Below are 21,575 nucleotides of genomic sequence, written 5' to 3' on the forward strand. Positions count from 1 at the left end.
AGAGTCCCAGCGGAGGGAACACAAGTGCAAAGGCCCTGAGGCTGGTGGAGCTCAGCATGGCTGTGAACCAGCAGGAAGGCCAGTGTGTGGGCGGGGGCGGGCGGGGGACCATCACTTGGGCCTGAGTGGGTTTCAGTCAGCGGGACGGGGAGGTGTCCGAGCAGAGTAAGGCTTCTGAACGAAGAATGGACTGAGCGCCCTGTGTGCCGGGGAGACAGGAGGCCCCTGGGTCCCAGCAGAGCGTACCCTCCTGCATTTCCCTCCTCCAGAACTAGCGCACAAGCAGACAGAACTGCCCTGTCCCCGCATTTGGTCCCTGCCCTCAGCCCACCTGGCGCCCCCTTTGGTGACTTCCTCCACCAGGGAAGGGCCCTTGAGGATCCATCTCCTCTCCTGCCCTGGGGGGCGGGGGGTGGTGTCCAGGAGAAGGGAAGGGGGCCCAGAGCTCTTCTGCTCAGCGAGGAGGCTGGCCTTCCCCTGCCGTCTGTGGGGCCTGGAGGAGCCTGCGCGCCAGCAGGGCCCTGCCAGAGCCTCAGGGCCTCAGCCGCTCCGCTCTGTGATTTGCAACAGTTCCCCTCTGCTTCTTTCTGCGGTGCTGTTCTGGCTCCCAGGTCCTGTGTCCCAGTGTCCCCTCTGCCCCCAGGGTGCAGGGGGCCACACAAGCCCTGAGGGTCCTCACTGCTGTACGCCAGGGACAAGGCTGGGGCCTGGGTCCCCCTGGGAGACATCAGGAGGGCTGGGGGGAGGGAGGTGGTGGGGCGAGTGCCCGCATTCAGCGCACCAGGATCAGAAACCCCTCTTGTCCCCCTCCCCCAGCATCAGAACGGGCGCGCACCCCCAGATCCCACCACACAGAGCGGGGCCCAGCCGCCAGCATCTCCCAGGGCTCCTGCCCACCTGGAATGCCCATCCTGCCTGCCACTTTCCCCCGGCCCCCAGCCCTTCACTTCACCTTCTCGAAGCCGCTCTTGCCCTCCCCCCACGGCCCGGGACGGAGTGCTGTTCCCCAACAAACGGCCCAGCACAGCTGGCTTTGAGCTGCCCTTATAGGAGGTGGCTGGGCGGCGGCGGAGGAGGAGACCCGCCTCGGGTGACGGCGACTCACCAGGCCTGTGGCTTCCTCTTCACCAGCCCGCGGCGGCGCCTCCACTGGGAATGGGGGCTGAGGTGGTAGGTCAGCTGCCGGCACAGCTTCTCCATGGCGCCCAGCGCGTCGCCCTCCTGCAGAGGAAGCCACAGGTCCCTGAGTCAATGGAGCAGGCAGGGAGCCCAGGCCCCCACCTCCAGCTTCCTGCCTCTGCGGGACCAGCATGGACCCCAGGCCGAGCTGGGGAGGCCTGCTGTGCGGGCCCAAGGTGGCCACCCTGAGCAGGGAGCAGGGGTTGCAAACTCATCTGCACGATGGTTTTAGTTTCTGTGAATTCGTTGCTATCACTGAAAAACCTGAGATTTCTATAGACGTCTGGATTCCAGGTGATGACAGCTGACCCCTTACCCAGGGTCACCACGGTCCCTGCCGCTCCCCGATGCCCAGGGCCACCTTATCATGCTCACTCGCTCGCCTGACAGATACCCGCTGGGTACCTCCTAGGTGCCGGGCACTTGCTCTAGAAGCTGGGGATTCAACCACAAGCAAACGTCCTTGCTCGCGTATTCCACACAGCAAAGGGGACGGTGAAATACTTTACCACGTCTCTTCTGCCCACGTCAACGGTGGGAAAATAAAAGAATGAGGCGCCAAGTGGTTCCGGCCCAGTTCATTCGTCTTCGTTACCTGTCTGGCCCATCAGCATCTGACCTTGAGACCCTGGGTGTTACGGCCTGAATTGTGTCCCTCCGCCAAGTTCTTAAATTGAAGTCCTAATCCCCAATACCCCAGAATGTGGCTGTCTTTGGAAATTGGGCCTCTAAAGAGTAATGAAGGTAAAATGAGATCACTGCGGGGGGCCCTAACCCTATACGACTGGTGTCCTCACGAGACGCGATCAGGACACAGACGTACAGAGGGGAGGCCATATGAGCACACAGGGAGAAGACGGCCGTCTACACGCCAAGGAGAGACGCCTCGGAAGAAACCAACCCTGCTGACGCCTTGATCTCGGACTTCCAGCCTCCAGAACTGTGAGGAGATACATTTCTGTTGTTTAAGTGGTATTTTTGTCATGGCAGCGCCAGCAAACAAATACGCTGGGTTAAAGGATGCAGCAGAGAGATTTCAGAGGCTCCAACTCTGTCTCAAGGGGAGTCGATTCAACGAAGAGTCCCCGAAGCCTGGGAGACTGAGTGGCCCAGAGCGTGTGCTCCCACCAGATGGTCCAGTGCCAAGGGCCAAGGCCAGGAAGTACCAGGCACGGATGCAAACCCACTTGCAGACAGCAACGCGATGTGGTGAGGGGGCCAGTGCCCAGCAGGGCGCCTGGCACAGAGTGGCTGCTCAGTAAAGGCTGGCTTGATTATTACCATTATCATCATCACGCTGTTAGTGCTGTCCCCCCCACCCCTCATCTGCTGTTTGGCCCTCCAAGGTTTCAGGTTACCTGTGGTCAACCTCGGTCTGAAAATATTAAGTGGAAACTTCCAGAAATAAACTCAGACGTGTACAATTGTGCGTCATTCTGAGCAGCGTGATGAAGTTGCCTGCTGTCCCGCTCCTTCCCGCCTGGGACATAAATCATCCCTTTGTACAGCGCATTATCGCTGTGTATGTTACCTGCCCTTCAGTATAGGAAAAACAGTGTTCTTAGGGTTTGGGGCTCTCTGCGGTTTCAGGCATCCCATGAAGGCTTGGAACGTATCCCAAGGGTCACGGTGCCGGCCGGGGTGAAGGCCAACTTTGGAGGCCAAAGGGAGAAGGGGAGGGGCTGCACCCAGGACCCCTGCATGCTGGAATCACCCAGAGCTTTAGACAACACTGCTGCCTGGGCCACCCCGCAGCGATGGGTGGGCAGCTCGGGCACGGGGACTTTTAAAAGCTCTCCCGGTGATTCCCCTGTGCTGCCAGGCGGACACACTTGAAAGACAAGAAGGACCAGCGGGTGGGGTGTGGTGGTCTGCCCGGCATCACCCCTGCGACCACCCGGGACAGAACGTGGTCAGTCTCCCACAGCACCCGTTCCAAAGCCGAAGAATGAGCTCCTGGCCCTAAACCTAACCTCCCGCAGGGCTTCCAAAATCGGGGGCCACGTACTCTCCCTCCGCCCTCCAGGCCCGGAAGGAAGAAACAGGAAAAGAGGCGGCAAAGCAGCCGCCGCAGTGCGCCGACACTACCACCAGGGGGCAGCCGCGCGCAGGGCGAGGCCCCCAACCTGAGCCTGTTTCCTCATCTACTAAACAGGGACAGAAGATGTGGTCCCTTAACAGCGGACCCGAGACCAAACGTGAGCTAATGTCCTCGGAAGTGAGAGCCCCTCCGCTCGTCTGGACTAAAGAAACACAGCTAACCTTTACCGAGTTATATTACCTACTATACGCTGGGCACTAACGCATAGCCATCCCATGAAACAGGGGCCCCTACAATCCCGCTTGACAAATGCGGGAACCGAGGCACCAAGAAGTGGAGGGGGTGGCAGGCCACTCGACGTGTAGGATGGCGTCAGGATCCAAACCCCGCAGCCGCTCTGAGCCTGGGCTCTGCTCTGCCCTTGAGGGATGAGTCTTTTGCAAAGGTTGGTTCAAGTAGCTTCTATCGTTTGCAAACCAGAAAAGCCTCAAGCAAGCCCACCTACGTTTTCCCAACCCCATCACTGTCGGAAGCCCCCTCCAGGCCTCCTCCTGCAGGAAGAGGACTAAGCAGGAGTCGCCCAGCGTGGAGGATGAGGAAGGAAGGGGAGGAAGGAGGCGAAGGAGGAGGATGCTGGCCCCTCTCCTCTTATTCGGAAAGGCGCGGGGCCCAGCAGCGCTTTTGTGGGACCACACCCCACTCCCAAGCCACAGCTGACCGGTCCAGAGGCGGACCCTGGGGGAGTCCCGACTTGGGACAAGACTCCTCGGGGGCTGAACACTGACAAGTCAACTCAGGAGCCCCGGGCAGCCATGAGGTGTGGGTACGGGGGGCGGGGAGTGAGGCTGGGTGGAGCAGAGGGAGGGGGGCAGGTGTCTGTGCTGTTTGGGGTTCTAGTGCCTCTTTCAAGCTTGGCTGCCACCGGGAAGGATAAGTCCTCTTCCTGGCTCGAGGCAGGCCGCGGAATCTGCAGCTTTCCCTCCCACCCGTGGAGAAGGAAGGAGAGGGAGGGGCTGTGGCGCAAGTCGGGTACACTGGGCATCGGCCCAGTGCCGCTGACCGCGGGCCTCGGAGAAGACCCTGCCTGAGGGACTCACTGACCCATTGGGAGAGAGGCCGACGGCAGACCTGCAGGCCCCTCCGGGCCGGGTCACCGTGTCCCTCCGACTCCCCTGCCGTCTTCAACCCCCAACCCCAAGAAGTGTAGCAAGCACAGCCCTGACCACTCTGCACCCAAGGCTTCCTCACTCAGTCATCAGACATGACTGCCCTGTCTACTGCACCTGGACGCCGCTCCAGATCTGGAGACTGTGCTGGGCTGTTTGTTCACTCCCCACCCCGCTCTCTGTGCTGGGAAGGCTGAGCTCTCACAGACGGCACCACCCGGCCCTCCTGCTCCTGGCTGTCAGTGCGACTCAGCTAACGGGAGGGAGGTTAGAGGGCAGGACAGAAAGGCCCAGGATTAACTCTTCTCACTCTTGCCCTGCTTTAGCCAGCCTCCAAGTCGGCCCCCATGGACGCTGGCCTCCTGGCAGGGTGCAGCCTCCTTCCGCACTGCGTTAGGGCTGATTGGGTGATCAATACGCTACGGCAGCAGGGACAGTATGCGACGTCTGAGGCTGGTCATAGAAGACACTGTGCTTCTCCCTTGCTCTCGGGGATCACCCCCTCTGGGGCGAGCCAGCTGCCCTGATGTGAGGAAGCTCAAGCAGTCCTGTGGACCGGCCACGGGGCTCGGAGCTAAGGCTTCCCACCAGCAGCCATGCTACCCTGCCAGTCCCCGTCGAGCCACCACGACTCGCAGCCTGGGCCAATGTCCTGAGCCCCTGACTAGAACCCCTGCCTGTGCTGCTCCTGAATTCCTGACCTGCAGAGGTGGATCAATGGTGAATGTCTGTTGTTTTAAGCCACCATGCTTTGGGGTGACTTGCTATGCAGCAATAGAAAATACAGTAAAATATAAAAGAAGAAAAAAAACACAAGGTGGTTCTGGGAGAGCTCCTCAACAAATCACTGAGCATACACCCTCATCTTAGTGTCTGCTGGTGGGAAGCCTGACGGTGGACATGATGGAACAGACGTGCTGGGTGGGAAGGAAGGAGTTCCTAAAACTTCCCGCGACATGATCCGCGCTGACAGGGGGATTTGTTCTGGGGGATTTAGGGACACCCAGGCGGAAATGTCCAGGAGTGGGGAGACTTTTGAGTCTAAAGCCAGGCTGCAGATACAGACTTGGGATTCATCAATACGCAGTCAGGGGCGGGACGGGGTTTTGCTTCTTCCCCCTTCTGCGGGCAGGCACGGACCCAGCCCTGTCTAGGGTCTCGGCCCGCACCCTGCTGGGCTACAGGAGGGGGTTTCTGGTAGGTTGAGAAAATAGACAGGACTCATTCGAGGCGGTCGTCTTAGCAGTGGGAAGGATTCTGTGTCTTGTGGATGCTTCCCCAGCAGCTGGACCAGAAACGGCTACTTTCTTCGTCCCCTCTCACGGCTAAGGGAGACCCCGCCCCCCCTTTTGTCTACAACCTCCTGGCACACACTTGGGCTGATCTGAAATTCTCAGATGAAAGAGGTCCGAGCAGCAAGGCCTGGCTAGCCCTGAGCCAGCTCACGTGGGTGTGCGTGCGTGTGTGTGTGTGTGTGTGTGTGTGTGTGTGCAGAGGCCGCCCCCATCATCAGCTTGGGGACCTCAGAGCCAGGATCTCCCACCCATGCCTCAACCCCAGCTGGGAGAGTCCTTCCAGAGGGCCTCTCCTGCCACGTGGCCTTGGGTACGCGGAGGGGACTGGCCAGGCCCTAGGCCTCCAGCGGGGTGGACCCCACTCTGGCTGCCTCTGGAAATCTGGGTTGGCGATCAGCCTGTTGATTTCCAAGACTCTGAGTCCACAGGGGCTGGGCCTGAGGCCGCGACATTCTTGCTTCTGTGTCCCACAACTGACCTGCTAAGTCTGAGCACCCTGCCTGGCACGTGGTCAGCGCCCACAGACTGGTTACACCTCAGCTCCTGGGCACGAGGCTCTCGGCCGTGCCGGGCACACGCCCATGCTTCCTGTAAATCACCTCACTGAGCACTGGAGACAGCTTTACAGGGGAGGGCATGGCTGTGTCCACATTCGAGTTGAGGAAAACGAAGTTCAGCTAATTAAGTGACCTGAGAAGGTTACACCTGTGCGATGGATGGAATGTTTGTCCCCCCTCCGCCCCCAGTTCATATGCTGAACCCCAATCCCAACGTGATGCTGTCTGGAGGGAGGGCCTTTGGGAGGTGATTAGGATTGGATGAGGCCACGAGGGTTATCGGAAGAGACCAGAGAGCTAGCTCACCTCCTTTCTGCCACGTGAGGCCACAAGGAGAAGGTGGCCGCCTGCAAACCACAAAGAGCGTCTTCCCCAGAACCTGCCCGGGCCGGCACCCTGGTCTCAGCCTCCAGCCTCCAGAACCGTGAGAGATGAGTGTCTGTTGTTTATTAGCCACCCAGTCAATGGTAATTGGATGTAGGATCCTGAGCAAAACCACCTATGAATGGCCTTCTAGCCCTCCCCAGTGCAGGACCCCTTGGCCTCAGCCCGCAGCCCCTTAGCCCTGTCCTGTTTCCTGGGGTCGACATGGGCAGTTGGCCACCTGCAGACCCGCCTGCGTGGAGGGAGGGGGGCACTGGAACTGCCCCCAAACAGGCCCCTCCTCCCCAGCCCAGCCCGGGCCTTGTGAGCCCCACGGAGCACTGATGGCCCAGAGATCCAGCACCTGAGCGCTGGCCTGCCCTGCCCAGCAGTGGGGCCCAAACGCTGGGGTTCTCACCTGGGCCGTAACCTTTCTCAGATCGCTTCATCACCTGTATTTCGTCTTCCTCAACTCTAAGATGGGCATAAAAAACAGTCCTCTCCTATTGAGCTGCTCTGAGTGCCCTGTCATCTGTCACTCCTCTCACCTGCGGGCAACTAAACCCATGCTCTGGAAAGGGCAGGGGTCTGGCACCCACAAGGCCTCCTGCGGCCTGGTCCCAGCTCCCCAGGAGAGCCGGGTGTACCCTGAACGAGAAGCGGGCAGTTCCAGCTGCAGCCGGCCCCCATGGCTCCTGCGCCAGCCCCTCGGCCCCAGGCCCTGGGGCTCCCAGTCTGCGGACACTCATTACTGTCACACGTCTGAGCCCAGCACCCCTGCCTCTTCCTGTATCCCTCCACCAACCCACCCCACACCTGCCCCGACGGGCTCCCAGCCCTCCATGGCCAGCCCCCCACCTTGAAGTCTTGACACCAGGCAGTCCAGAGAGAAGCCAGAGACAAGGCCCTAGACAAAGCCCCAGATGGAGGTACCACCCCAGAGCAAGGCTCCAGCCCTGGGCGCCCGGGCCAGGTGCGGCGTGGGCTTGGGAACCGCCTCTCGCCCTGATCCTAGGTCCTGCTGTGAAGTGGAGGCCGCCCCAGGCACTCCTCCATCCTGCTCTGGCTTCCTGCCCCTTCCTTCCTGCTGCAAGGAAGTGCATCTCTTGGAAGCTGCTGGAAATTGAGGGACGGGAGAGAAGAAACCAAAACAGAGAGAAAAGCCCAAGTGTGGAGCTGCCCTGCCCTGGCCCTCCTGTCCCTGCCTGGGTCCCAGCCTGGACTGTGGAGCCAGAGGGAAGAGGAGCAGATCCCCCAGACCCAGAGGGGCTGGGCAGCGCCCGTGGAGGCTGGAGAGCCTCGGAGCCAGGCAGGAAGTGGACAGGAGTGAAGTGGGTGGGTGTAAAATGACACTTGGCCTCAGAGAGGAGGACACGTGGGCGTAGCGGGGACTGCAGCAAACAGAGCGGCATGTAGGGCCACGGCTACATTTGCTTACACAGCGCCTTTGTGCAAAGAAGACAAAGCCCATCTCTAGGTGGACACAGTCTTGCACCCGTGCCCCCGGCTGGTGGGCAGAGAGAGGGCTGGACCAAGCTGTCTCCTGTCTCCCCGACCCCTGCCACCTCTGTGTACACATCTTTGTGCAGGGTACAGCCTACACAACCGTACCTGGCGGCTCTGACCCCATGTAACAGGGGTGGCTACTCAGCTCCAGGCCTGTAGAAATGAGGAGCTTCCCATTTTTCAAGAGCAGCTAATATGGGGATTGTGTGAAATACTCTGAGGTTTACATGTTGGCAACGAATCCAGATTTACTGCAGCCAGTGGGCCAAACGAGGCCAGCGCTGATGGTGCTGGTACGCAGCCTCCGCCGTGAATGCTGGGCCTCAGGGCAGGGTGACCTGCCCGCCTCGGGCACCGGGCTGCTCCGCCCAGGAAGCTCCCCCCTTACACCCTGGCGCTCGCTGGCTCAGACCACGGCCACCCTACCGGCTTGGGACAGTGGATGTAGCGTGCCAGGCTGATGATGAGGTCGTGTGTGATGGGGTCCACCAGGTTCCTGAAGCTGGCGTAGCGGTACAGGACGTCGTCCAGCGAGGTCGACTCCATGCCTAGGTCCTGCAAGAGGGAAGGATGCCCAGAGGTCAGCAAGGCCCCACCTTACCCTGGAGCCCCGCCCAACATGCCCAGAGTTCCCCCTGGCCAGGGAGGAGACCCCTCCAAAGAGGTTTCCCATCCCACACGGAAGCATTTACAGAAATTCGCCCGGGGGCCAGACAAGCCCCTGCAGAGGCGGCCCTCCCCAGATAGCCCCCCAGCCTTTGCCTCTCCAGTTCCCCCGAGGATGAAGCCAAGGGTTGTGGGCCACAGCGCTGGTGGCTGCTTCTCCACGAAATTTGGAAACGGCGTGATAGTAAAACTCCCGTGCTTTGTGACAGGACCACGTACTGAACTGATATTTATTTGCTTTCTTTTTGCTTCTGAGGTCATTTTTACTGCTCCTTCTGTTAAGGACCCCGCCTTGGTGTTCCTTTGCCTTGGGGGGCTGGGTCTCTGAGTTGTGGGGTTAAAAGGAGAAGCTGCTAGGCACCCAGAAGAAAACCCACCAGCCCTCCCCCTAAGAAAGGGTGTCAAGTGCAGTCCTCGTAACAGGAGGGGCGGGAGCACAGAGGCAAGGGGCACGGGGTGGGCGGGGGCCATGGCAGAGACCTCTGGGGCAGAGGTTCCCCAAGCCTGGGGAGAGGCAAGGGCTGGGAGCATCTGCAGAGACCCCTGTCCACCAGCAAGAGACCCCACGGGCTTGGCCAAGAGCAGTGACCGGTCTGGGTCCTAATCCCCGGGGCCTCGCTCCAAATGTTCTGGACTGTACAAGACCCGAAGATCCTCGTCCAACCCCAGGAAAGGGGCAGGCCCCCCAGACACGGCTAAGCTTGAATTTCCCACCAGCCAAGCTGGCGGGGGCTTGAAACAGAATTAATTGCTTTAGAGAAGTAAAGAAAGATGGTTTTCTAGCCCAGGGTGTTGTACTACACTTTGTGCCCTCTGTCTGTGGAAGAGCTTGGGTATGGCTTCTGACGCTTCTCAAACCCCCTCTCCAGTTTCTGTTGTCCTTGGCGGGAGCTGTGGTTCCCTCCTAGCTTGGTCCCTTGCACAGAGCAGAAAAGAACGAGGACATTCCCATCTGAGGACTGCCCCACCCTAGGTCCCCTGGGCCCCCAAGCCGTATGCGGAGCTGCCCCATCACCGCCCAGAGAAGGCAGGCTCCCAGCCCGGGTTGCCATGGTCCAGCGACCTGCAGACAGGAATGTGTGGTGACAGGTGAGTCCCAGCCGGGGTTTGCTCCCTTGTCATTTCGGTGAGTTATCCTGAACTTTTCTAAATACCTTCCCCATGTGATTCTTAGAAATCCCCGAAAGCAAGTAGGCTGGGTTTCGTTATTCCCAATTTACAGATGAAGAAGCTAAGGCTCAGAGCAGCTGACTTTGTTTTTAACCAACCGTCAGAATTTCAGGAATGGAATGTACGACTGGTGACTATAGTTAGCACAGCTGTGTGGTATATTTGAGAGTTGTGAGGAGAGTAGATTCTAAAAATTCTCATCACAAGGAAGAAAACATGTTTTCAAACTATATGAGGTGATGAATGTTAACTAAACTTATTGTGGTAATTATTTTGCAATATTTGTAAGTCAAGTAATTATGCTATACACCTTAACCTCAGTGCCAAGTCAATTATATCTCAGTAACACAGAAAGAAAAATAAATTGCATGTAATAAAGATGTTAAAAAAAAAAAAGAATTTCAGGAATGGTAGGGGCGGGCTTCCACGTGGGCCTAGGGCCTGTCTTGGGAGGATCTGCCTTGTCCACCCCTGGGGTGAGCTGGGCAGCAAGCAGGCTGGAGGGCGGGGATGCTGCCCTGTGGTTTGGCCGCTGACATTTCTAAGAGCGAAGAGAGAAAGGGCTTTGCTGGGGTATCTGGAGGGGCCGTGCTCTCTGTCCCATGGGGAGCCTCGCGAGTCCAGGTCCTAGCGGGGTTCCCCCCGCAATGGTTCCGGGACCTCTGCCTCCACCTCCCTGTTGGAAGAAATGGGTCTCGAGTGCCATCGAGGACACGAGGGGCCAGCCTTGGGCTGTTTCTGTTCCGCAGGAATGAGCGTCAGAGGCAGCAGCCGTGCCCGGCGCCAGGTTCTCTGGCTGCGGAGATAATTGACACGGTCTGGCGTGGACGCGGTGAGGGAGGCGTCGGATCAGGCTGCGGACAGGTCCAATCCTGCCGTGGACCTGTCCCCACCCTGCTTGTCCGGCCCCTCAGCCTCTCGGGAGGCATCCGGGGCACGCTACCTGTGTCACTGCGTCTCAGCCTCCTCGTATGTAAAATGGGGACGGTGACCCCGCGTCACAGGTGGGCGAGGGACATAAACCTAGTAACACAGGGTAACGCCTCCGCAGGGAAGAGAATCACCAGCTGAGCGCCCCTCCCGCTTCGGTGCCCCCCCCCCCCGCCACGCCCCGCCACGTACAGAGGTTCTTAGCCTCTTTTTGGATACCAGGCCCATTTGAGAACGTGACAAAAGCCACGACCTCTCTCTCTCTCTAGAAAAGCCCGGGAGTCGGGGCAGGACAGGGAGCCTGGCGCACAGACCACACCGGCCTCACGGTCAGCAGGGCGTGCCGGGGCCGCGGGGACGCTAATTATCACCAAGCAAAGTGCAGACTCCGGCGCTGCCCTCTGTGTGGTAGGAGAGGCTGGGAATATAGGAAGCGGAATTCAGGCTGTCAATACGTGGACGAGAGACCTCTTCCCCCCTGGGGTCCATTTCCCCATCTGTGAAATGGGCAAACGGACCACACTCGTAGTTACTGAGCCGTGTCCCAAGACCTTGGGGCTGATGATGATGGAGAGAGGCCCAAGGCTTTGGGCCCAGCTCTCCGCAGAACAGCTCTCTGGCTGCCCTTCAGGGTTTCTGTTTGTTTCTGTTTTTTAAAGTAGTTCTGTTGTCAGAGAAGTTTGAAACCCCGGGACTGGATGGCTGCTTGGGTTTCTTGGGTTCCTACCAGCCCTGCCCCGTCTTCCCACTCCCCTCCTTCCCAGGCCAGTAGAGGCCATCCCATCCTGGAAGGACCAAGAAAACCCTAGCTGCTAACCCAGGACGCTGGGGCAGGTGTGGGAAGATGTAAACTGTCCTTCCCCAGCCCCACCCCCACCCCGGCCCCCTGCCACGTCCCGCCCTGCATGTCCCCACCCTCCCTGTCAGTCTGGGCGCCCAGCCTGCTGACAGTGGGTCCCTCTCTCCATGCTGCTGCTGTTGTCTGGGGTCATGGAATTGTGGCTGGGGAGGGGGCAGAGGGTGGGAGGAAGGGAAGGGGTAGGGAGGGGGTCTCCCCAGGAAGGCAGATGTGGCTCTGCTCCCGTGCTCTGGGTAAGTTACGTGTGAGTCATGGCCACCGCCCGCCCTGTGAATTCCAGCTGGGGTGGGGCTCCCGGAGGTCCCAGGGCTCCGGGTTACAAGAAGCTGCAACAGGGAGACCCAGATGGGGGCCCGACAGACGCTGCTGCACTTTTATCTATCGCTTTACTCCTTTACTTCGACCCCACCTAGGCCCCCGGAATGCTTGTGCGGCTTTCAGACACCTCACATGTCCTGAGGGCCTCGGGCCACGTCTGGCGTCCTTGGTGTCCTCTCCATATCACCCACCAAGCCACCCACATTGTCACCCACACTGGGGACAAATGTGTCATGACTGCACTGACAGTGCCACCGACCCTGCCCACCAGGGACCTCAGTGTTCCGCTCTGCCCTGGCTGCCCGTCGGGGTGGGGGAATGCGGGGGTGGAAGAACCAAATCCACGTGCGGCTCCTCCAGGCTGCCCCGGGCAACTGCTTTGGCCTTGGAGGGGCTGGCCTGCCTTGCAAAAACCAGGCACTGAGGAGACTCCTGGATTCCTCATTGCGAATCTAAATGGTACTATCTCTGGGACCTGTGCGTGTGGTCCGTCCCCGATCAGAAAACCTGGGAACACCAGCCCGAGTCACTGCTCTGGGCAGCTTGGCACGGACAGTGTCGCTGGCCTGCGACCAAGAGGGTGAACGGCAAGCACGTGTCACCTCGAAGAAGTGGGGCTCCCGTGTTACTGAAGCTTGAAGAACCAGGTTTGGGGACTCACTCCAGTGGGAAGAGTGAGGGGTACGGCTTTCCAAAAAGCGAGCAGAGATTCACAGTATTTCTCAAAGTGTGAAGGGGGTCCTCAAGACCCTTCCAGGGCCTCTGTGAAGGCCTCTTTTCCAGTGACACAGCAGCACGATGCTACATTTTCTTTGTAGACTTCAACCAGAACAACCTACTGCAAGACACCGAATGCAGAAGCAGTGCGTGTGAGAATCCAGCTGTCTTCTACTAAGCCAGCCACACACGAAAGGGAGTCACACAACTATGAAACAATGCCGCTCTTCTCACTATATTTTTTCTTTTGGAAAATATAGTTATTTTCACAAAAATTTCTTTCACATTACAAGCTTATTAACTTTAAATGAATGCATAAATAAATCTTTAAAATATTTTTGTTTTGATTTCTTATACAGCAGATAGCATTTATAAGATATGACCCACAGAGAGAAAACCTCTTTGAGGTCCTCCATAATTTAGAGTATAAAGGTTCCTCAAAAAATTAAAAACAGAACTACCATACAATCCAGCAATCCCACTTCTGGGTATATATCCAAAGGAAATGAAAACGTACTATTAAAGAGATATCTCCACTCCCATGTTCACTGCAGCGTTATTCACAACAACCAAGACACAGCGACAACCCAAGTGCCCATCAACCTAAGACTGGATATAGCAGTTGTGGTCTACATACACAACGGAATACTATTCAGCCGCGAGAAAGAAAGAAACCCTGCCATTTGCAACAACGTGGATAGACCTTGAGGACATTATGCTCAGTGAGGTAAGTCAGAGAAAGACAAATACTGCATGATTTCACTTATATGTGGAACCTAAGAAGAACTGAACTCCGAAAAACAGAGTGGATTGGGGCTGGGGGGTAGGGGAATGGGAGACGGTGTTTAAAGGTACATACCTGCAACTAGAAGAAAAATAAGTCCTGGAGACTAATACACAGTACAACTATGAAAGACAACAAAACTATTGTTACCAACACTAGAAGAAGTGATATTTATGGGACAAGACAGGGGTGTTGGCTAACGCAACAATGGCAACCACATTGCAATATAAATGTATCAAGTCAATACACTGTGGGCCTTAAACAATGTTATAGGTCAATTATATCTCAATTTAAAAGAGTTAAAAAAAGTATAAAGAGGGCTCTTGGACTTCCCTGGTGGTCCAGTGGTTAAGACTCTGCGCTTCCGCTCAAGGGGGCGTGGGTTTGATCCCTGGTTGGGGAAGTTCCGCACGCCGCGCAGCACGGCCAGAAACAAAAACAAAAACAATTAAATTAGAAAAAATAAAGAGGGCTCTTGATACCGAAAACAGCTGGAGAACCGCAGCGCTAGAAGCATGGGGGGCCAAGCTGAGCCAGGCGAGGAGCCAGGGAGCCCCTAGGGAGGGTGCAGCTTCCCTGCTGTGCTCTCTCCCGTCACTCCGACCCTCAGCGAGGCTCCCTGTTGATGCGGGTGTGGTTTTGGCGGGGGAGCGGGGTGGGGCGTCTGGGAGAGGAAGCTCCGCCCATGCCCACAGCTCGTCTCTGGTGTCTGGGAGCAGAAGCGATATCAATCTCGGGGGCTGGCCCCGAACTAGTGAGCTGGCACCGTGGGGACCCCGGGCAGCTTCAGAGGGGGCCCCCAGGACCTCGGCAGCGCTTGGGGTGGAGGGTCAGCGGGGAATTTTGACACTTGCCTGACCGCCAGCCTCTCCTCTTCTTGGCCTTTATGGGTATAATCAGAGATTTCAGATCCAGGTCACTGCTCTTATTGTTTTAATTTGTGAGTTTTTTTTTTAATTGTTAAAGGCACTCTATCGATGATAAAATTTGGCCATTTGCATTCAGTCTGAACACAGATTTGCACGTCTTTGGGACTGCGATAGCGTTCAGGGCCACGGCTCAGCCCTTCCCTGGAGCTGCTCCCATACCTGCACCTCATGCCGTCGCTGCCGGAGAACGTCATCCAGAATGAATACACGGGTGGTTATTTTCTGAGCTCTAGCCTACCTGAAAAATCCTTTATGTTAACGTCGCACCTGAAGGCAACCTGGCTAGAGAGAAACTAACCTTCAAAACGCGGTAGCCCCCTGGTACTCAGCATGGCAGGCGACTCTGAGGCAGCCTGGGTTTTGTGTCTTTAGCTGCTTTTTCTGCCCAGACATCCATGGGATTGTCTTTGCCAATAACCTCTAGCTGCCTCTCCTGGATGGTCTCAGCACACGGTCCCCTTCCCAAGAACATCAGTTCAACATACAGCATAGCCCGAAAAGCAGCTGATGTCTTTACAACAATCTCACAACGTCACCAAAAGGGCATCCTCATGACAGCCCACCAAAACTCCTAACATCCCTTCCTTGTGTCTCCCCCAAGACCCCACCTGTCCCTCAGCGGCTCATCTCGACCCTGCAAACCCTCTCAGCACCCAGCCCTTCCCTTCCTAATACAAATCAAATCAACTTCTCTGGCTCATCCAGTTCTTAGCTCAAGCCACCGCCAGCCCCACTCTAACCAGAAGATGCCAGTGTTGATGAGGATGGACACACAGCTGGACCTCCGGTGCATTGCTGGTAGGAATGTGAAGTGGTGCAGCCACTGTGGAGAACACCACGGCGATCCTTCAAAAAATTAAAAACAGAGTTACCGTATGACCCAGCGACTCCACTTCTGGGTACATATGCCAAAGAACTGAAAGCAGGGACTCAGACAGATCCTTCTACGCCTATGTTCATAGCAGCATCATTCACAATGGTCAAAAGGTGGAAACGACCCAAGTGTCCATCAGCTTCTACAGACACATGGATAAACAGAGTGTGGTATATGTCTACAATGGAATAAGAAGGAATGAGATCTGACATATGCCACACTGTGGACGATCCTTGAGGACATTACGCTGAGAGAAATCAGTCACAAAAGGATGATTCCACGCATATGAGGTACCCAGAGAAGTCAACTTCATAGACACAGAGTAGAACGGCGGGTGCCAGGGGCTTTCGGGGAGAGAGGCTGGGGAGTTGTTTCTTGGGGACAGAGTTTCAGTTTTGCAAGATGAAGAGAGTTCTGAGGATGACGGTGGTGATGGTTGCAAAACAATGTGAATGTGCTTAACGATACTCAAGTGTAGAAATGGTTAATTTAAGATGGTAAATTGTATGTGATGTGCATTTTGCAACAATTTAAATTTTAAAAAAAGGTCCTGCCACTTAGGCAGGCAAAAACAGACACCTTCCTGAGATACGAGGGAGCACATGTTCCTGGCCATTGTTTTTCTGCCTGCCACACCTGGTTATTACAATTTTTACCACTGTGTATCTGGTTGTGGGTGTTTTCTTTGAATTTACCTTCAGTGTTGGGGTCATTCCATCTACAAACATGGACCTTTTTATAGCCTGTCTCATCAGGAGGGCGGATGCCGGCTCTGAGCGCCTTCTGAGCTGACCTCTTCTCGTGTTCATCCCGTAACACACGCCCGTGGACGGGCCGGGTTTGCCTTCTGCCACTGACCTCATGTCTGGCACCGTCAACCCCACTCCCACCGCTTCCAGTCAGGACTGTGTGTTGGCCAGCGTTTCGAGTCCTTGCAATTCTTATTTCGCTCATCGATCTCCCTTTTCATCTCACCCTTTTTTCTCTTTTTTGCCTCTTTTCGTGGCATTTTGTTCTTTTCCCACGAGGTTCATTTCCCCCGGATCCTGCCGTAGATCATTCCAGAGTCAGGGTCCAGCCTCCACAGTATTTCTCCGACGCACAGGGTTATTTTCCCCACTTGCTCACCCCTGAAGGAGGGGTGATCTAGTGAGACCCCATCCACATCTGTCTAGTGTGATGTTGTGATTTATAATAAGAAATAGATATTTGGTCTTTGTTCTCTTTCTGGCACAGAGCTCCTAAAACCTGCGGAATTTCCTAACTGATGAGAGAGGCAAAGGTGTCTTTTGTTATGAGATGACTTTTTTTTTTTTTTGCGGTACGCGGGCCTCTCACTGTTGCGGCCTCTCCCGTTGCGGAGCACAGGCTCCGGACGCGCAGGCTCAGCGGCCATGGCTCACGGGCCCAGCCGCTCCGCGGCATGTGGGATCTTCCCGGACCGGGGCACGAACCCGCGTCCCCTGCATCGGCAGGCGGACTCTCAACCACTGCGCCACCAGGGAAACCCAGACATGACTTTTTTAATGACTTTATTTTTGTTAATGAGGTGACTTTTGGAAGGCCCCTTGGTCACCTGAGGATGGGGCCAGGGGAACCAACCATGTCATCAGAGGTTGGAACTTTCAGTCCCGTCCCTATCTCAGGGAGGGGAGAGGGGATGAAGAGAATCAGTCACCAATGGCGACCGAGGTAATCAGTCGAGCCTATGTGATGAAATCTCCAGAAACTCTCCGGAGTGTGGGGTTCGGAGAGCTTCTGGGTCAGGGAGCACGGGGAGGTGTGGAGAGTGGACACCTGGAGGGCTGGAAGCTCCGTGTCCTTCTCCACACCTGGTCCTGTGCCTCTCTCCCATCTGGCTGCTCCTGAGTTACATCTTTTTTTTTTTTTTTAATTTATTAATTGTTGGCTGTGTTGGGTCTTGGTTGCTGTGCACGGGCTTTTCTCTAGTTGCGGCGCACGGGGGCTACTCTTTGTTGTGGTGCACGGGCTTCTCATTGTGGTGGCTTCTCTTGTTGCAGAACACAGGCTCTAGGTTCACACGGGCTTCAGTAGTTGCAGCACACAGGCTTCAGTAGTTGCGGCACGCGGGCTCAGTAGTTGTGGCGCACGGGCTTAGCTGCTCCGCGGCCTGTGGGATCTTCCTGGGGCCCAAACCTGTGTCCCCCGCATCAGCAGGTGGATTCTTAACCACTGCGCCACGAGGGAAGTCACGAGTTACATCCTTTTATAATAAACTAGTGAGTAAAATGTTTTCCTGAGTTCTGTGAGCCACTCAAATTAATCCAACCCAAGGAGAGGGTCGTGAGAACCTCCAACCTATAGCTGATTGGTCAGAAGCACGGGTAACAACCTGGACTTGTGATTAGAGTCTGAAGTGGGGAGCTGCCTTGTGGGATCCCCTTAACCTGTGGGATCGGACACCACCTCTGGGTAGAGAGCATCAGAATCAAGTTGAATTGTAGGACACCCAGCTCCTGTCGAGTAACTGCCTGTTGGTGTGAAAACCACACCCATACGTTGGAATTTTAACCAGAATCTTGACCTTGTCCCACGGCTGCCTCCCTGGATAAGAGCTGAGTCCACCTCTCAGGTTCTGGTTTGTAAGGAGCCCAGCCTGGGGACCACACCCCGGACACTGAGCTAATGTGACTCTGACCTTGGCAAGGGACATCTTTGCCCACCTCCACAGCCTGGGCCGCCAAAACTCCAAAGATGGAGTCTGTGGAAACCCACAGTGGTGTCCACATCCCAGGACTTCCCCATCCCTGGCTGAGCCCACGGGCCACGCTGGACTGCCAGCGGCCACCGCTCGCGGGTTTCCCTCTCTCCCGCCTGCCTGGTGGAGGTAGCGTCTGAGGGTGGCTTTCTCCAAATACACGCAGATGCCTGGGGAGGTGCAGTGAGGGCAGCGCTCAACAGTACTGTTTCTGCCCCCGAATCACTGCTCGCGTGGGAAAGGGGCAGCTGCCTGACGACTCCCTCCGACTGGGGAGAAGGGGGCTTCCCCTTCCTCTGGGAGGTCTCAGCTTCCGGGGCAGCTCCATCTGTCTCAGAGCTGGAAGGGGTTCCTCCCAAGCCGCCCACCTTTCTTGGCTTTCAGGAATTTTCATCTGCTTTTGGTGTGTCTCCGCAGGTATTTTAGGCGGAAGCCACTCAGCAGGCTGCCACGCACTCGCTATTTTAAACCACGAGCACCCTCTTGCCTTTTAAGTTCCAGGTTTTGGGCCTGTTCCCAGGAGGAAGGCCCTGCAGGAAATGCGCTTGTGTCTGTCTCTCTCCTCCAGGCATGAAGCTACGGCTCCTGCCCGGGGAAGGAGCAGGCAGCAGGCTCCGCATATTAACCAGAAAAGGTAGACAGCTGCATTGAGGCCACCGGAGCCCGCGTGCGCGGGGCGATAACGAGGCAGTGATCGCACGCGGTCCTCCTCTGGAACATCAGAGGCCACTCTTCCGGGGGAGGGACACAGTCTGCAGTACTGGCCTGCCTGGGCCACCGGTCTCCGTGTCCCCTCCCCCCTGACATTCTGGCTGCCTCGGGGATTCCCAGGGGAGGGACGGGAACTGCCAGGTGCTGTCAGGGAGATGCAGCCCCAGGAAGCCGCCAAGGGGAGAAGCCAGAGGAGCTCCGCGTGAATGAAGACCACGACCTCTAAGGAAGGTGGGCAGAGTCCCGCTGGGGATGGACGGGACACCTGGGGCAAGGTACACACCACGTGTGAGAAACGGAAACGGATGCGCCGGGCTAAATGGCGGCGCCCCAGAGACAACTCCACATCCCTAGTCCCCAGAACGTGCGAATTTATCTCATTTGGAAAAAGGGTCTTTGCAGATTAAGGATCTCAAGATGAGATCATCTTGGGTTACCCAGTTGGGCCCTAAATCCAACGCCAGGTGTCCTTACAAGAGACAGACACAGAGAAGAAGGGGATGGGAAGATGGACGCAGCCAGGGCCACCAGCCGCTGAAGCGGTGAAGAGTGAACTCTCCCGACAGCCTCTCAAGGGAGGGTGGCCTGCCCACACCTTGATTTGAGGCTTCTGGTCTCTAGAGCCGTGAGAGAAGAAGTTTCTGTCGTTCGAAGCCACCAAAACAGTGGTCGTCTGTGACGGCAGCCCTAGGAAACTAATACAGCGGATGGAAACAGCGGTGGCATTTTCCCCAGGGGACGCACCGAGGCGGAAAGGTTAGGGCAAGTGGGCGGGGACCCCTTTCCTCCTCTGGCCTGTGCTGACCTCAGCCAGGAGCACAGCTGTGGGCAACTGGGACCGTTATCGGCAGAAACCTCCTTGCTGCTTCCACCAGCCCTGGGCCCTCTCTGGATGCGTGTACCCCCGACACACTCTCCTTTGCTGTCTGCTCCCAGAGGTGGGACTGGGCTAGTCAGAGATGCTCCCTGTAGGGAATTTCCTGGCGCTCCAGTGGCTAGGACTCCGTGCTTTCACTCCCGAGGGCCCGGGGTTCAATCCCTGGACAGGGTTGACTAAGATCCCGCAAGCCGGGTGGCACAGCCAAAAAAAAAAAAAAAGAAATGCTCCCTATAGAACCACAACCCCTAAGACGGTTTCCAGCCCAGTGTAAGAAAGAACATTTAAAAACAAGTGGTAAAGGGAATCCTGACACGCACTCCAACAGGATGAACCGGGAGGACATGATGCTAAATGAAATAAGGCGGTAACAGAAGGACACATGCTGTACGATTCCACTCGTACGAGGTCCCTAGAGGAGTCCAAACCATAGAGACAGAAGGGAGGATGGAGGGTGCCAGGGGCTGGGGAGAAGGGGATGGGGAATTAGTGTTTAATGGGGACAGAGTTTCAGTTTGGGAAAATGAAGCGCTCTGTAGATGGATGGTTGCACAACACTGTACATGTGCTTAAGGCCACTGAACTGTACACGTAAAAGTGGTTAAAATGGTAAGTTTTATGTTATCTACACTTTACCACAATTTAAAAAAAATCAGGTAGTGAGTTCACAGACACTGGAACTATGTAAGCAGTGGGGAGAGATCCCTTAGTGCTGCTGTAGTAGGAGTTCTGTACCAGGAGGGAAGGTCGCTGCTAAGGACTCTTTCTTCGGGCCCCCTGGGATGCACGATCCCGGAGCCAAGGGCGTGGGGTGTTCTCCATCCAAGAGGACACTGCTAAACAGCTGAAGAGGTGGGGCCCTGAGGGCAGGAGGAACAGGGGAGGACGGATGAAAGGAACAGCAGCAGACAGAATCCAGCCCAGCGGTGAAGCCGCCCGGACAGGGGAGTTGGAGGGGGCGCAGTTCGGGGTACTGAGGACAGAAGGTCGCTCTTGGGCTCATCGGCTGCCTCTTAACCCCGGAGGCGTTGAATTACACCGGCAGACACTGGAGCAATGCGGCTCAGATGCACCCAGAAATTCATAAATCTGACGCTTCACACACTTGTAACACTTCAGAGAATCACCTAACAGATGAGGCCTGCAATTCCAATCTGAGAATTGGAAAAATCTGAGAGGGGTAAATGAGTAACTGACTTTAGGCTTATGATTTTAAGCAGGACGCTGAAGGAGGATCTGGCCGAGTTTGTGACAGTTTCGAAATGTCTAACAGAATTTAATATTCACCGTATTTATAAGCTTATGCATTTTAAGAACTGTGCGGGAGCTTGGGAAAGTCCCGCTTTTTAGGACGGCTACTTATAAACTTAAGAAAACTGGATATATTAAATTTGCGAAATCACTAAGATATTGAAAGAAACGTGACAAAGTTATAAGCCCTCTACCCTTAAATGTGATTATTTAAATCTACTAGATTCATAAACAGAATGGCATTTGTAGCTTACACTTAAAATCTTAGGGAAACAGTGGGCTTTAACATTTTTAGTTCAGTATGTTGAATCGTAATTGAGAAAATCTAGCACCCATGAGTACTGCGTGTGTCTGTATATATGTGCGTGTATGTGTGTGTGTGGTGTGTGTGCACAAACACGCCCCAAGGACACCATAAACCTCCCAGGGACACGACAATGAGGCCGAGGTCCGGGCGGGCAGCTGTCCTTGTGTTTGTGCGTCCAGTGTAGCCCGTCCCCGGGGAGGGAGGCCAGAGGCGCGCGGGCGCGCGCACACGCACACGCACGCACGCACACACACACTCTCAGACTTCAGAAACACCAAAGCAAACCTGAAGAAGTCATAAAAGCTACCGCCGCGTTGGCCTCTTCCTGAAAGAAACCCGCTGGCATTGGCCTGCTT

At 56.1% G+C, this 21,575-nt stretch overlaps 1 protein-coding gene across 1 annotated transcript in view; it reads right to left on the bottom strand.

Moving 5' to 3' along the window:
- LRRC75A (leucine rich repeat containing 75A) overlaps positions 1-21,575 on the bottom strand; it is a 35,335-nt gene that overhangs the window by 2,871 nt on the left and 10,889 nt on the right. The window contains exons 2-3 of the mRNA XM_060135895.1: positions 8,534-8,662; positions 1,106-1,221 (exon numbers count right to left, since the gene is read on the bottom strand). Coding sequence (XP_059991878.1) covers positions 1,106-1,221; positions 8,534-8,662 — 245 coding nt within the window. The remainder of the gene's footprint in view (positions 1-1,105; positions 1,222-8,533; positions 8,663-21,575) is intronic.

This window comes from Lagenorhynchus albirostris, chromosome 20, assembly GCF_949774975.1.
Source record: "Lagenorhynchus albirostris chromosome 20, mLagAlb1.1, whole genome shotgun sequence".
Lineage (NCBI taxonomy): Eukaryota > Metazoa > Chordata > Mammalia > Artiodactyla > Delphinidae > Lagenorhynchus > Lagenorhynchus albirostris.